The 15,403-nt window shown below is 43.4% G+C and overlaps 2 protein-coding genes across 3 annotated transcripts in view; both read left to right on the top strand.

The window, feature by feature from the left end:
• The first annotated feature begins 7,679 nt into the window (after positions 1 to 7,679).
• Positions 7,680 to 15,403, top strand: part of vps9d1 (VPS9 domain containing 1) — an 83,844-nt gene continuing 76,120 nt past the window's right edge. For both annotated transcript variants that reach the window (XM_061927986.1, XM_061927985.1), the window contains exon 1: positions 7,680 to 7,857. In XM_061927986.1, coding sequence (XP_061783970.1) covers positions 7,771 to 7,857 — 87 coding nt within the window. In that variant the 5' untranslated portion in view covers positions 7,680 to 7,770. The remainder of the gene's footprint in view (positions 7,858 to 15,403) is intronic.
• Positions 10,439 to 14,560, top strand: LOC140677557 (uncharacterized). The gene is made up of 2 exons (XM_072912267.1): positions 10,439 to 11,389; positions 14,144 to 14,560. The coding sequence occupies exons 1-2, from the start codon at positions 10,439 to 10,441 to the stop codon at positions 14,558 to 14,560; spliced, it is 1,368 nt and encodes a 455-aa protein (XP_072768368.1).

Genomic DNA, 15,403 nt, shown 5'->3' with positions numbered 1-15,403 from the left:
CACAAACAAGGATGGGGCGCGGGTCACCACTTTGTCAACAAATGCGTGAGCAAATTCTTGAACAGTTTAAGAAAAACCTTTCTCAACCAGCTATTGCAAGAAATTTAGTGATTTCACCATCTCTCCCGTCCAAAGGCAAAACCCAGTAACTCAATTTTGGTCAAAACTGAGCTGATAATAATTTTGGAGTTACTAGGTGATATGCTGAACATTCTGAACGAAAATTGCAGGCTGGAATTGCGGCTACCAATTAACATCAACAAAGCAGAAATCAAATCTCTGTGAATGGATGGGACTTTAATATAAAATAGATTGGTTTTCGTTTGTTTTATCAAAATCAGCTAGAAGTGAGTTACTAGGTTCTGCTTTTGGACGGGAGATCTACGGTCTGTAATATCATCAAAAGGTTCAGAGAATCTGGAGAAATCACTGCACGTAAGCAGCTAAGTCTGTGACCTTCGATCCCTCAGGCTGTACTGCATCAACAAGCGACATCAGTGTGTAAAGGATATCACCACATGGGCTCAGGAACACTTCAGAAACCCACTGTCAGTAACTACAGTTGGTCGCTACATCTGTAAGTGCAAGTTAAAACTGTCCTGTGCAAGGCGAAAACCGTTTATCAACAACACCCAGAAACGCCGTCGGCTTCGCTGGGCCTGAGCTCATCTAAGATGGACTGATACAAAGTGGAAAAGTGTTCTGTGGTCTGACAAGTCCACATTTCAAATTGTTTTTGGAAACTGTGGACGTCGTGTCCTCCGGACCAAAGAGGAAAAGAACCATCCGGATTGTTATAGGCGCAAAGTTGAAAAGCCAGCATCTGTGATGGTATGGGGGTGTATTAGTGCCCAAGACATGGGTAACTTACACATATGTGAAGGCGCCATTAATGCTGAAAGGTACATACAGGTTTTGGAGCAACATATGTTGCCATCCAAGCAACGTTACCATGGACGCCCCTGCTTATTTCAGCAAGACAATGCCAAGCCACGTGTTACATCAACGTGGCTTCATAGTAAAAGAGTTACTAGACTGGCCTGCCTGTAGTCCAGACCTGTCTCCCATTGAAAATGTGTGGCGCATTATGAAGCGTAAAATACGACAGCGGAGACCCCGGGCTGTTGAACAACTGAAGCTCTACATAAAACAAGAATGGGAAAGAATTCCACTTTCAAAGCTTCAACAATTAGTTTCCTCAGTTCCCAATTGTTTATTGAGTGTTGTTAAAAGAAAAGGTAATGTAACACAGTGGTGAACATGCCCTTTCCCAACTACTTTGGCACATGTTGCAGCCATGAAATTCTAAGTTAATTATTATTTGCAAAAAAAAATAAAGTTTATGAATTTGAACATCAAATATATTGTCTTTTTAGTGCATTCAATTGAATATGGGTTGAAAAGGATTTGCAAATCATTGTATTCCGTTTATATTTACATCTAACACAATTTCCCTACTCATATGGAAACGGGGTTTGTATATACACACCCCATACTATCCAGAATATCCATATATACACTGCTATGTACTATATAGATGAAAAATATATATATATATACACATACATATACACACATATATGTTTATATTATATCATATAGTCCTGTATATTTGAGGTATTTAATAACAGCTCTATGTTTATTGCAAACTTCCTTCCCAGTATATTATCTATTTTCCAATTTTTTTCACTCCCTTAGTGATCTTTTCTTTTAACTTAAGTCTCTCTTCTGTGTACTTCTTGCACTGTATTATGTGTTTCACATCTTCAGCAGTTTTGCATGTCGCACATATTTCTGTTTGACATTTCCCTATTATTGCCATTGTTTTATTTATCAAATTAGAATGTTCTCAACACTCCCTATACTCCCTTCTATTCTTCCTTTGTGTATGATGAGGTTTCTGTATGTTATATTTCCTACCCCAGCAATCGTCATCCCACCTCTGTTGCCATTTCTTCATCATTTCTTTTCTTAAAAACTGCCTTCACTTCTCCTTTCCCGAATGTTACATTTAATATTTCTGTCCTATTAATTTTTTTTTTTTTTTTTTGTCTATTCTGTCTGCTCCCTGGTTCCCCTCCAGCCCAACATGTGCTGGTTCCCAGCAGGACCTTATTCTATTTTTAGCTTTCTCGGTTGATATAAGCTTTGCTGAATTTCAATCATAAGTCTTCACAGCTTGATCTCATATTTTTAACGCTATGTAGTGCTGCCAATGAGTCTACACAACATATTACCCTGTCTGGTTTAACTTCTTCTACCCACTGTAACGCAATCATGGTCACCATCTCTGCTGTGTAGACGGACACTTGATCCAATATTTTTCTTGCTATATAATAATTAATTTCTGGTATATATACTTTTATTTCTACTTTCCCTTCTTCATTTTCCGATCTGTCTACATACATATATATATATATATATATATAACTATAATGTTTACTTTTAATATAAAAAACCAAAACCAGTTAAGTTGGCACGTTGTGTAAATCGTAAATAAAAACAGAATATCAACTTATATTCAATTGAATAGACTGCAAAGACAAGATATTTAATGTTCGAACTGAGAAACTTATTTTTTTTTTGCAAATAATCATTAACTTAGAATTGAATGGCAGCAACACATTGCAAAAAAAGTTGGCACAGGGGCATTTTTACCACTGTGTTACATGGCCTTTCCTTTTAACAACACTCAGTAAACGTTTGGGAACTGAGGAGACCAATTTTTGAAGCTTTTCAGGTGGAATTCTTTCTCATTCTTGGTTGATTTACTGCTTAAGTTGTTCAACAATCCAGGGGTCTCTGTTGTAGTATTTTAGGCTTCATATTGCGCCACACATTTTCAATGAGAGACAGGTCTGGACTACAGACAGGCCAGTCTAGTACCCACACTCTTACTACGAAGCCACGCTTCTTGGCATTGTCTTGCTGAAATAAGCAGGGGCATCCATGATAACGTTGCTTGGATGGCAACATATGTTGCTCCAAAACCTGTATGTACAGCATTAATGGTGCCTTCATAGATGTCTAAGTTACCCATGCCATGGTCACTAATACACACCCATGCATCACAGATGCTGGCTTTTGAACTTTGCGTCTATAATAATCCGGATGGTTCTTTTCCACTTTGGTCCGGAGGACACAATGTCCACAGTCTCCAAAAACAATTTGAAATGTGGACTCGTCAGACCATAGAACACTTTTCCACTTTGCATCAGTCTATCTTAGATGAGCTCAGGCCCAACGAAGCCGGCAGCGTTTCTGGGTGTTGTTGATAAATGGCTTCAGCTCTGCATAGTAGAGTTTTAACTTGCATTTACAGATATAATTACCAACTGTAGTTACTGAAAGTGGTTTTCTGAAGTGTTCCTGAGCCCATGTGGTGATATCCTTTACCCACTGATGTCACTTTTTGATGCAGTACCGCCTGAGGGATCGAAGGTCCGTAATATCATCGCTTATGTGGAATGATTTCTCCAGATTCTCTGAACCTTTTGATAATATTACGAACTGTAGATGGTGAAATCCCTAAATTCCTTGCAATAGCTCATTGAGAAATGTTGTTCTAAAACTGTTGGACAATTTGCTCACGCATTTGTTCACAAAGTGGTGACCCTCGCCCCATCCTTGTTTGTGAATGACTGAGCATTTCATGGAAGCTGCTTTTATACCCAATCATGGCACCCACCTGTTCCCAATTAGCCTGTTCACCTGTGGGATGTTCCAATTAAGCGTTTGATGAGCATTCCTCAACTTTATCAGTATTTATTGCCACCTTTACCAAATTCTATGTCACGTGTTGCTGGCATCAAATTCTAAATGAGCTAATATATGCAAAAAATAACGTTTTCCAGTTTGAATGTTAAGTATCTTGTCTTTGCAGTCTATTCAATTGAATATAAGTTGAAAAGGATTTGCAAATCATTGTATTTTGTTTTTATTTACGATTTACACAACCTGCCAACTTCACTGGTTTTGGGGTTTGTATTTATTTGTCTGATATCCTATCGTACTCTCTGACCACTTATTCTTTAATTCTACTATTTTAAAGGCTATGTCTGTTTCTGGAAACAACCAAATAGGAATATTACTGATAGGGGTAGGTGAGTTAACAATGATATATATTGCTTATATTTATTTTCCTCTGTTTTATCTTTGATTATCCACCCTAAACTATTACCTTTGTATGTTTTGTATTCCCAGCATTCCTGAATTAAACTTTTAGCAAGGTTTTCATGGCCACATCCCTTGAGTCGACTCCAATATGTAAGCATTAATTTATCTCTGCGGAGGTCTGAAGTTCTTTGACTGTTGTTTTCATTGCTCCTGTACAGATCCAAATGCTTTGTTTATGTTCCTCTCTATTTTCATTGTTTGTATTTTAGCTGCCATCCCTTAAATGAAAGTTCCATAACAGATAGCTGCTCTCATCATGGTGCTATATACAGTATATATACACATTAATGATTGTTGGTCTGCTCCCCAATCCTTCCCAGCTATAGCTCTTATTACGTTTATTATGTTTTTACATTGTTGCGTCCGACCAGTCTTCCTCTCAGGAAATAAAACACACTGGTCAATCCCAAATTCTTTCAGATGACATACATGTTGAGTAAGAATGACCACTGAAACAGAACAGCAATACTAACAAGTTTTACTAAAGCTTTAGGAGACCAGCCCTTACAATGCGGTAATAGCAGAATCAAGAAGCGGTCTAAAAATCAAACGGAAAGAGTCAGCTTAAGTAGTATGAAAACAGCCCCTCCTGCCCAGAAAGAAATACAGCCTTTTTGTTCTAAACCGATAAGGCCTCCTCCACAAAAAGGAGTATGTTTTTTCCCTACGTGGACAGCACATCGCCTTCAAGGTGAAACACAGAGTTTACTAGCGGACATAAGATAAAAAACCTAAAGTGTTCATATGGGAAAGTATTAGCTGATTTAAACATGACTATGGATAAATAAATAACTCTTAAAAATATATGCATTCTCCACAACATTTAGCTTTCACTTTTTCAATAGGAATCTTCCATGAACATTTTAGTCTAACCACATGCCAATATATTTAAAATGATTAGAGATGTCCTATAATTTCTTTTTTAATAATTTTTTTTTTAATTATTATTATTTTTATTTATTAAATCAACATAAAAAAACACAAGATACACTTACAATTAGTGCACCAACCCAAAAAACCTCCCTCCCCCATTTACACTCATTCACACTCATTCACACAAAAGGGTTGTTTCTTTCTGTTATTAATATTCTGGTTCCTACATTATATATCAATATATATCAATACAGTCTGCAGGGATACAGTACGTAAGCACACATTATTGTGCGTGCTGCTGGTCCACTAATAGTACTAACCTATAACAGTTAATTTTACTAATTTTCATTAATTACTAGTTTCTATGTAACTGTTTTTATATTGTTTTACTTTCTTTTTTATTCAAGAAAATGTTTTTAATTTATTTATCTTATTTCATTTTATTAATTTTAAAAAGAAGTACATTATCTTCATCATATCTGGTTGTCCAAATTAGGCATAATAATGTGTTAATTCCACAACTGTATATATCGGTTGATATCGGTATCGGTTGATATCGGTATCGGTAATTAAAGAGTTGGACAATATCGGAATATCGGATATCGGCAAAAAGCCATTATCGGGCATCCCTAAAAATGATCTACTTTTCCCATAGTTTGCCTGTAGTTTATTGTTGTTAATATCTACACCAATGTTTTACTTTACCCATTGCTTATTTGATTATGTTTGTCACATTCACAGGATCTCGCCCCCTAAGCTGAATAGCTCCACCATCAGTATAAAGAGCAGACCCAACCCTTCTGTCCATATTCATAAACATATCGTTAATCGTAACATTAAACAGAACTGGACTAATGACACTTCCCTGTGGTACACCATTTACAACCTCATATTCATCAGACACTTCCGACCCTACCTTAACTTTGAATTTCCTGTCGGATATAAAATGAAGTACCCAAATGTAAAACTTACCTTTAATTCTCATTTTGTTCAACTTCATTAATAATCCTTTGTGCCACATCGAATCATAAGCCTTTTCAATGTCAGGAAACACAGAAATCATTATTTTCTTCATTCTGAGAGTCTTCTCTATTTGGAGACTCACTTTCACTGCAGCGTCTATTGTTGATGGTGCACTCTTCCAATATTTTGCCATCTTCCCTTCTTCCCATATCTTATAAAATAATTGCAATATCTTTTTATAGTTTCTGAAACATGACATAGCTTAATTGTTCTTCTCCTCTAGCAGAATGTTTGCTTTCATTTAATTCTAGTATTAATTTGTTCATATTAATATCAACGTCCATAACGCTATCTTCGTTCTGCTTTTTAACTAGCACATTCTTATTTTAATTTATAATCTTCTCTTTCGTTTTTGTATGCGTGTTCTCGAGGTGATCCCCACTATGCACACTTGCATAAAAAGCCTCTCCTATAAAACCGATCATTTAATTTGACGTGTTGTGAAAATGTGGGAAATGTTGTAAAAATACTGTAATGTGTATTATGCTTGACTTGATCCTTTTGAAAATTTAAGGAATTTGTTTTTAATTTTACCAACACCTTTGTTTGCCTGTTACTTGGCTATAAAAAAAATTCTGAATTGCACTGAATTCAATTTCGCTTTTTTTTCCAATCCAAAATAATGTGGAGGTAAATGAATACAAATTCAATTTCTTCAAATGAATTAAATTCCATCCATCCATCCATTTTCTACCGCTTGCCCCTTTTTTGGGGTCGCGGGGGGTGCATGGAGCCTATCTCAGCTGCATTCGGGCGGTAGGCGGGGTACACCCTGGACAAGTCGCCACCTCATCGCAGGGCCAACACAGATAGACAGACAACATTCGCACTCACATTCACACTAGCCCCCCGCAAACCTGAGAGGGACAAACGGTAGAAAATGGATGGAAATTCTGAATTTGCAAAAGCCATAGTGAATCACTAAGCATTTGTATTGTTTTTGCCATTTATTACAGGACAATGTTTGCAATTGATTATACTGACAAATACGTTGATCATGTATATATATTATATTTACTTTTTTGCTAAAATTGGTGTTGACACTAAGTGGCAGCACATACCTTTAATGAGCCATGAACACCATTTGTTACTTTTGTTGATCTCTGCTCTTCTTATTGCATCGTACAAGTATTTGCGTTATTCGTTGTACCAGTTTTTGTGTACTTGTCCCAATTAAAAAAAAAAAATGAATTAAATAAAAAGTCCGCGGTCTCGTCTTTAAATAGCAACGTCCGGTTCCGGTTTTGGATAATAAAAAACCCAACTGTTTTTACACCCTCTTTGGATGGATGGATGGATGTAGTACATTTTTTCGTTTTGCTGAGTGATGATTTAAATTTTTGTTTTATGAAATATGAAATAAACCATTGTTTTAATCTAATTGTTGCTCTTCAACAACAACGTTGTTTTTTAAGTATTCAGGTTTTTGTACGGATCCTTGCGGTTTCAAAATAAATACAGTATTCTTGAATGACATTTTATTTTTATTTTGTACTTAATTTTGTATATCACATCGTCATTGAAAAAAACAAAACAAAACAAACAAACATGGTAACTGGAACATAACTGCTGTCTCACAAAGCAACAGGAAGTGACGTACTATTTGCGCATGCCTGTACTCATCGTGCATCCGGGTACGGAACATGGGAAAGTAGCGAATAAACATGGAAGTCAACTCAGCATTTTAAAAATATCAACATGGCTACAGCTGACGTGAAGCCGCTTCAGAATGCCATGAAAATGGCGAAAACGGCAATAAATCTGGACGGAGGAAACAGACACAAGGTAGGTGTCGCTAAAACGAAACGCGGAAGCTACTTATGTCAACTAGCTGTCACTTCAGAAAGCTATCTTATCGTTATTTATACATATGTTTATTTAGTATGCTGTCTTATCTTTGTTTATTGAACATATGGATATTTTACAAAGGTATCTTATCTTTATTTATTGAACATGTACAGATTATCTTAGAGCGCTATCTTCCATCCATCCATTTTTCCCTTTCGGGGTAGAGCGCTATCTTGTGGCGTTACATTTGTGCCTTAATTTTGAGGTCGCAGAGGCAGATTTTAAGCACCATCCATCCATCCATTTTTCTACCGCTTGTCCCTTTTAGTCAGGGTCCCCAAACTACGGCCCGCGGGCCAAATCCGGCCCCACAGCATCCAAAATCCGGCACATGGGAAGACCCAAGTTAAAAAAAAAAGTTGTATTTTATTTTATTTTTTGTTTTATTTATTTTTTAAATCTTTCCTTTCTAATCCATTTTTTACCGCTTGTTACTCTCGGTGTCTCCTAGCCGCTCAGGCAAATCCTATTGTCTAAAAATGAATTTTCCCATTGATAACGTGACAATGTTAAATGTCAAAACGGATTAAAAAGACAATGTATGTATATGTATGTATATATATATATATATATATATATATATATACATACACAGCCCGGCCCCCGGCCAAATTTTTTTAACCCAATGCGGCCCACGAGTCAAAAAGTTTGGGGACCCCTGCTTTTAGGGGTCGCGGGGGGTGCTGGAGCCTATCTCAGCTGCATTTGGGCACATTTTTTTTAATTTTGCTTGCACATGCATGCTTTTTTTTTTTTAAGAAGAAAAATAGAATAATTTGAGAGGAAATAAATGTATGTTGTGTGCCCAATGAACGTGTCTGCATGTTTGCCGTTATCCATATTAACGTGCAGTAATTACTGCTTTCTGCACTCCACACTTTCACTTTCTTTTTCCCTCTGCTCTTGCCCAAGTTTTCAAGTACATCGAGCTGCGGCCGTGCAGAACTACTCTGGAGTTTTTTTTAGGGTTGTTGCAAAGGTGACATATTGTTCATAAGTCTTCAAAGTCCTGTGTATTTGACATTTGGAATTCGAGTGAGATAGCTTTGAGTCTATTGGTTATCTCTGCGATCAGCCAGGATGCTGGCTGGCCCTCAAACTCCCTTGACATGTAAAAAAGCCAAAGTGAAATGGATAAAAACTCAAGGTGGGGGGGTGCATATTTCCTCCCGAACTGTGATGTTATTACATTACGGCGTGGACGGCGTGGCGCAGTGGAAGAGTGGCCGTGCGCGACCCGAGGGTCCCTGGTTCAATCCCCACCTAGTACCAACCTCGTCATGTCCGTTGTGTCCTGAGCAAGACACTTCACCCTTGCTCCTGATGGGTGCTGGTTAGCGCCTTGCATGGCAGCTCCCTCCATCAGTGTGTGAATGTGTGTGTGAATGGGTAAATGTGGAAGTAGTGTCAAAGCGCTTTGAGTACCTTGAAGGTAGAAAAGCGCTATACAAGTACAACCCATTTATCATTTATTATTATTTACCTCTCAATGATGTCAAAACATACTCCGCAGGATTTGTTCGTTATGCGAATCGATTGGTCCATCCGAACAGTGCCCGAAACCGCTAATGTGTAGATCAAGGGTGTCAAACGTACGGCCCGTGGGCCAGATCAGGCCCGCAAACAGGTTTTACCCGGACCGCGGGATAAGTTTGCTAAGTATAAAAATGAGCCGAAATGTTTGAATGAAAGAAACAGCTGTTCTAAAATAGCAATTCTTTGTATCTTTGTAGATGACGCTACATATTAGGGGTGTGGGAAAAAATCAATTCGAATTCGAATCACGATTCTCACGTTGTGCAATTCAGAATCGATTCTCATTTAAAAAAAATCGATTTTATTTTTTTAATAATTTTATTTTTCATTTTTTTATTTTTTTTATTTTTTTATTTTTTATTAATCAATACAACAAAACAATACACAGCAACACCATAACAATGCAATCCAATTCCAAAACCAAACCCGATCCAGCAACACTCAGAACTGCAATAAACAGAGCAATTGAGAGGAGACACAAACACGACACAGTACAAACCAAAAGTAGTGAAACAAAAATGAATATTATCAACAACAGTATCAATATTAGTTACAATTTCAACATAGCAGTGATTAAAAATCCCTCATTGACATTATCATTAGACATTTATAAAAAAAAAGAAAAGAAGAACAATAGTGTCACAGTGGCTTACACTTGCATCGCATCTCATAAGCTTGACAACACACTGTGTCCAATATTTTCACAAAGATAAAATAAGTCATTGTGAGGGGCGTGGCCTGCGGACCTGCAGCGAGGCGGGACGTGTCGGGACCGGCTTCGAGATTAGCGACAGGTGAGTGGATGACACAGCTGAGTGTGTTTGTCTGATCACCTGTCGCTCTGTTAAAAGCAGCAGTCGGGAAGAAGAGAGGAGGTGGAGCACGAGCGAGAGCGAGAGCGAGACAGACGAGAAAGACATTTGCTGAAAAGCACAAAAAGACTGAAAATAAAACCTTGTTCAAAACCCTGAACACTGCTGTCATGTCCGTGGTTGGTGGTCAGAAGAACCCGGTGGAACCAGACTTCCACAATTTGGCGCCCAACTCGGCTGGACCACCGGAGGACGGGGAAGACGACACCCTGACGGCTCTCGCGGGAGCGCTCTCTGAGCTGGCAGCGACCACCCGCCAACAGTGCCAGGTCCTGCGGGCGTTAGCGGACCAGGGGGGCGGCGCACTGTCAGTGCCGACGACCGTCACCATCCCCCGCATGGGAGAAAAAGAAGATCCCCATGCCTTTTTGGACATTTTTGCGGCCACGGCGAGAGCATGCGCGTGGCCGGAAGAAGAGTGGGGGGTGCGGCTCTTGCCGCTCCTGACGGGGGAGGCGCAGCGTGCGGCGCTCAGCTTGCCGGCGCCCTCCAGAGTGCGCTTTGAGGACCTGAGGAGGGCGGTGCTGGACCGGACGGGAGGCACCGCCGAAGATTGCCGACGACGGTTCCGGTCCATGCGTCTGGGGAAGGAGGACCGGCCATTCGCCTTTGGCCAGCGGCTCCAGGAGGCGGCGACGCGCTGGCTGCAGCCGGGAGAGGGAGATGGCCGACTGCTGGACCAGATCGTACTGGAGCAGTTTGTGGAAGCGATCCCGACGCGGACGGCGAACTGGATCCGGTACCACCGGCCCCGGGACCTCGCAGCAGCGGTGACCCTCGCCGAGAACCACCTGGCTGTCCACCGCGAGGAGAGAGAACGACACATTCCCCACTTTTTCCCACGTGACCCTCCCTCTGCTCTGTCTCCGCAGGTCCCGGATGCTGCTTCCAGAACATCTCCCGCGCAGACGGCCCCTCAAACACTTGGGCAGGCGTGCTGGAGGCGTGGGCCGCCCGGTCGCGCGCGTCACGGACCTCCGCAGGTGGAGGTGGGGCGCGTGAGCCGGGTGGCCGCTCCTTCAGTGCCCTCCCCCGGCCCGGGGGAGACGTACGGTATGAAGGTAACGATACAGGGGAGTACATACCAGGCGATGGTGGATTCGGGCTGCGGGCAGACCATGATCCACCAGAACCTGGTTCGACCCGGGGCTTTGAGGCAGGCAACACGGCTAAAAATCAGGTGTGTTCATGGGGATGTGCACGAGTACCCTATGGTGCCAGTAGAAATTTGGTATGAGGGCCAAAAGCATAGGGTCGAGGTAGCTGTAAGTACGCACCTCTCGCACCCCGTAATCTTGGGCACAAATTGGCCGGGGTTTAACCATTTACTGACACAATGTGTGGGCGTGCGTTCACGGACCGTAGGAAAGGGGAGCATCCGCGCGGTTCTCAGTGGTGACGCGGGTCCGTCCGATACTTCCGGCCCCCCCACTGGCACCCTATGGAGGATTTTCCGCTCGAGCAGTCTCGCGACGAAACTTTGCGCGCGGCCTGGGACCAGGTGGATTACATCGACGGTCAGCTGGTGCGCCCGGGAGCAGCGCGGGTGTTCCCTCACTTCTCGATTATGAGAGATAGACTATACCGAGTGAGCCGTGACACTCAGACCGGAGAGGAATCCACCCAATTGTTGGTGCCAAAACGCCGCAGGGAAATGGTTTTCCAGGCGGCGCATTACAATCCCATGGCTGGCCACATGGGGTATAATAAAACACTAAATCGGGTCATGGTCCGATTCTATTGGCCGGGCATCCGGGCAGACGTGCGCCGCTGGTGCGCTGCCTGCCCGGACTATCAGCTGGTGAACCCGGCGGCCACCCCAAAGGCGCCTTTGCGCCCATTGCCGCTCATGGAGGTCCCCTTCGAAAGAATGGGTATGGACCTCATCGGACCATTCCACCCGAGCACACGGGGATATCGCTTTGTGTTTGTCCTAGTGGATTACGCAACACGCTATCCCGAAGCAGTGCCCCTGCGCTCCATCTCTGCAAAGAGTGTAGCGCAGGCCCTGTTTCAGGTCATCTCCCGAGTTGGAATCCCGAAAGAGATTCTGACTGACCAGGGCACGTCCTTTATGTCACGCACGATAAAGGAACTGTACGGATTATTGGGAATTAAAGTGATCCGCACCAGCGTATACCATCCACAAACAGATGGGCTGGTGGAGAGATTGAATAAAACGCTGAAAACCATGATCCGTAAGTTTACACATAAGGACAAACCAAATTGGGATAAATGGCTGGATCCCCTACTGTTTGCGATGCGGGAGGTACCTCAGGCCTCCACAGGCTTTGCGCCTTTTGAGTTACTATACGGCAGGAAGCCGCGCGGAGTATTGGACGTAATTAAGGAAAGCTGGGAGGAGGGGCCAAGCTCCAGCAAAAACGAAATTCAATACGTCATGGACATGCGAGCAAAACTCCACACGGTGGGGCACTTGTCACGCGAGAATTTGCTCCGTGCCCAGGAACGTCAGCAGCGCACGTATAACAGGGGGACTCAGCTTAGAAAATTTTCACCGGGAGAAAAAGTGCTTATATTACTCCCCACATCCAGCTCGAAATTACTTGCGTGCTGGCAAGGACCCTTCGAGGTCACACGGCAAGTGGGTGATGTGGACTACGAGGTCCGGCGCTCGGACCGGGGCGGAGCCACCCAAATTTATCATATAAACCTCCCGAAAGCGTGGAAGGAGGCGGAGCCTGTTTCCATGGTAACGGTGGTTAAGGAGGAGGGGGAGTTCGGGCCGGAGGTCCCGCGTGCTGGTCCGCCCTTTCCCCTCCTCTGTGACGATCAGCTCACGTTAGCGCAGAGAGCGGATGTTGCTAAACTGCAGCAGCGCTTCTCTGATGTGTTCTCCCCTCGGCCCGGGCGCACGAACCTCATCCAGCATCATATTGAGACCAGGTGTTACGGTGCGGTCTCGGCCCTACAGGCTCCCCGAACACAAACGCAAAGTAGTTCGGGAGGAATTAAAATCCATGCTGGAGTTGGGGGTAATAGAAGAATCCCACAGCGCGTGGTGCAGTCCCATTGTTCTGGTAGGGAAGAAGGATGGGTCTGTGCGGTTCTGTGTGGATTACCGCAAGGTGAACGAAATTTCACGTTTTGACGCGTACCCAATGCCTCGGGTCGACGAGCTCCTGGATCGGCTGGGCGCTGCTCGTTTCTTCACGACACTGGATTTAACCAAGGGCTACTGGCAGATTCCCTTGTCACCAGAGTCCAGGGAAAAAACGGCCTTTTCCACTCCGGAAGGTTTGTACCAATTTGTGTCACTTCCGTTTGGCTTGTTCGGTGCGCCCGCCACGTTCCAGCGCCTCATGGACCGTGTGCTGCGACCCCACGCTGCATACGCTGCGGCCTACCTGGATGATGTCATCATCCAGAGTAGCGGCTGGGATGAACACATGCGGCGGGTGGGGGCAGTGCTCGAGTCCCTGAGACAGGCAGGGCTCACCGCCAACCCGGCGAAGTGTGCAGTTGGCCGGAGGGAAGTACAGTATCTGGGGTACCACTTGGGAGGAGGGCAGGTGCGGCCGCAGGTAGATAAAACAGCGGCAATTGCGACCTGCCCAAACCCCAAGACGAAAAAAGAGGTGAGGCAGTTTTTGGGTCTGGCGGGTTACTACCGGAGGTTTATCCCCCGGTTTGCGGACCTTACCAGCCCAATAACTGACCTCACCCGAAAGGGTGCTCCAGATCTGGTCCAGTGGACGGAGCAGTGCCAGCAGGCGTTTGAGAGGGTTAAGAAGGCCCTCTGCGAGGAACCGGTCCTGCACATGCCTGATTTTTCTCTCCCGTTTTGTCTGCAGGCTGACGCGTCGGGCAGAGGACTGGGAGCGGTTTTGTCCCAGCAGGTGGAGGGCGTCGACCGACCCATTCTCTACATCAGCCGGAAGCTGTCCGAAAGGGAGGCAAGGTACAGCACAGTGGAGAGGGAGTGCCTCGCCATCAGGTGGGCGGTCGGGGCCCTCCGATACTACCTCCTGGGGCGATCATTCAGCCTCTGCTCGGACCACAAACCCCTCCAGTGGCTCCACCGCATGAACGATGCCAACGCGCGGATCACCCGTTGGTATCTAGCTTTGCAACCCTACAACTTCAGAGTGATTCACAAACCGGGGGCACAGATGGCTGTGGCCGACTTCCTTTCCCGCTCCCTCACTGGGGGGGGGAGTGGGCGCGGCCGGACGGCGTCCCGGCCTGAGTCTGGCGGTGGAGGTATGTGAGGGGCGTGGCCTGCGGACCTGCAGCGAGGCGGGACGTGTCGGGACCGGCTTCGAGATTAGCGACAGGTGAGTGGATGACACAGCTGAGTGTGTTTGTCTGATCACCTGTCGCTCTGTTAAAAGCAGCAGTCGGGAAGAAGAGAGGAGGTGGAGCACGAGCGAGAGCGAGACAGACGAGAAAGACATTTGCTGAAAAGCACAAAAAGACTGAAAATAAAACCTTGTTCAAAACCCTGAACACTGCTGTCATGTCCGTGGTTGGTGGTCAGAAGAACCCGGTGGAACCAGACTTCCACAGTCATATTTTTGGTTCATTTAATAGTTAAAACAAATTTACATTATTGCAATCAGTTGATAAAACATTGTCCTTTACAATTATAAAAGCTTTTTACAAAAATCTACTACTCTGCTTGCATGTCAGCAGACTGGGGTAGATCCTGCTGAAATCCTATGTATTGACTGAATAGAGAATCCTTTTGAATCGGGAAAAAATTGTTTTTGAATCGAGAATCGTGTTGAATTAAAAAAAAAAAAAAGATTTTCAATCGAATCGTGACCCCAATAATCGATATTGAATCGAATCGTGGGACACCCAAAGATTCACAGCCCTACTACATATGTAAAAAAAACAAAAAAACACATGACGTTAATGCACCAGTCGAGGAAAATGAGCAAACTACATAAATAACGTCCTGTAATTTGATTTTGATATTATTTTTTTTATCTTGATAGATTGAAAATTAACACCCATGAGTTGACTAATGAACATTATCACATCTTTTATTCAGAAAGTATAAATAACGAGAAATAAAGATAGAATAATATTAACCGCAACATGTAAGT

The sequence above is a fragment of the Nerophis lumbriciformis genome, linkage group LG35, assembly GCF_033978685.3.
Source record: "Nerophis lumbriciformis linkage group LG35, RoL_Nlum_v2.1, whole genome shotgun sequence".
Lineage (NCBI taxonomy): Eukaryota > Metazoa > Chordata > Actinopteri > Syngnathiformes > Syngnathidae > Nerophis > Nerophis lumbriciformis.
Note: the sequence above shows the minus strand (reverse complement) of the source record. Positions and strands in the feature narration are given on the sequence as shown.

Excerpts from the sequence above, each read along its gene's own strand:
- LOC140677557 (XM_072912267.1), top strand. The coding sequence starts at position 10,439 with ATGTCCGTGGTTGGTGGTCAGAAGAACCCGGTGGAACCAGACTTCCAC. Across the intron at positions 11,390-14,143 it reads GGGAGACGTACGGTATGAAG|GCTGACGCGTCGGGCAGAGG; the intron begins GTAACGATACAG and ends TTTTGTCTGCAG.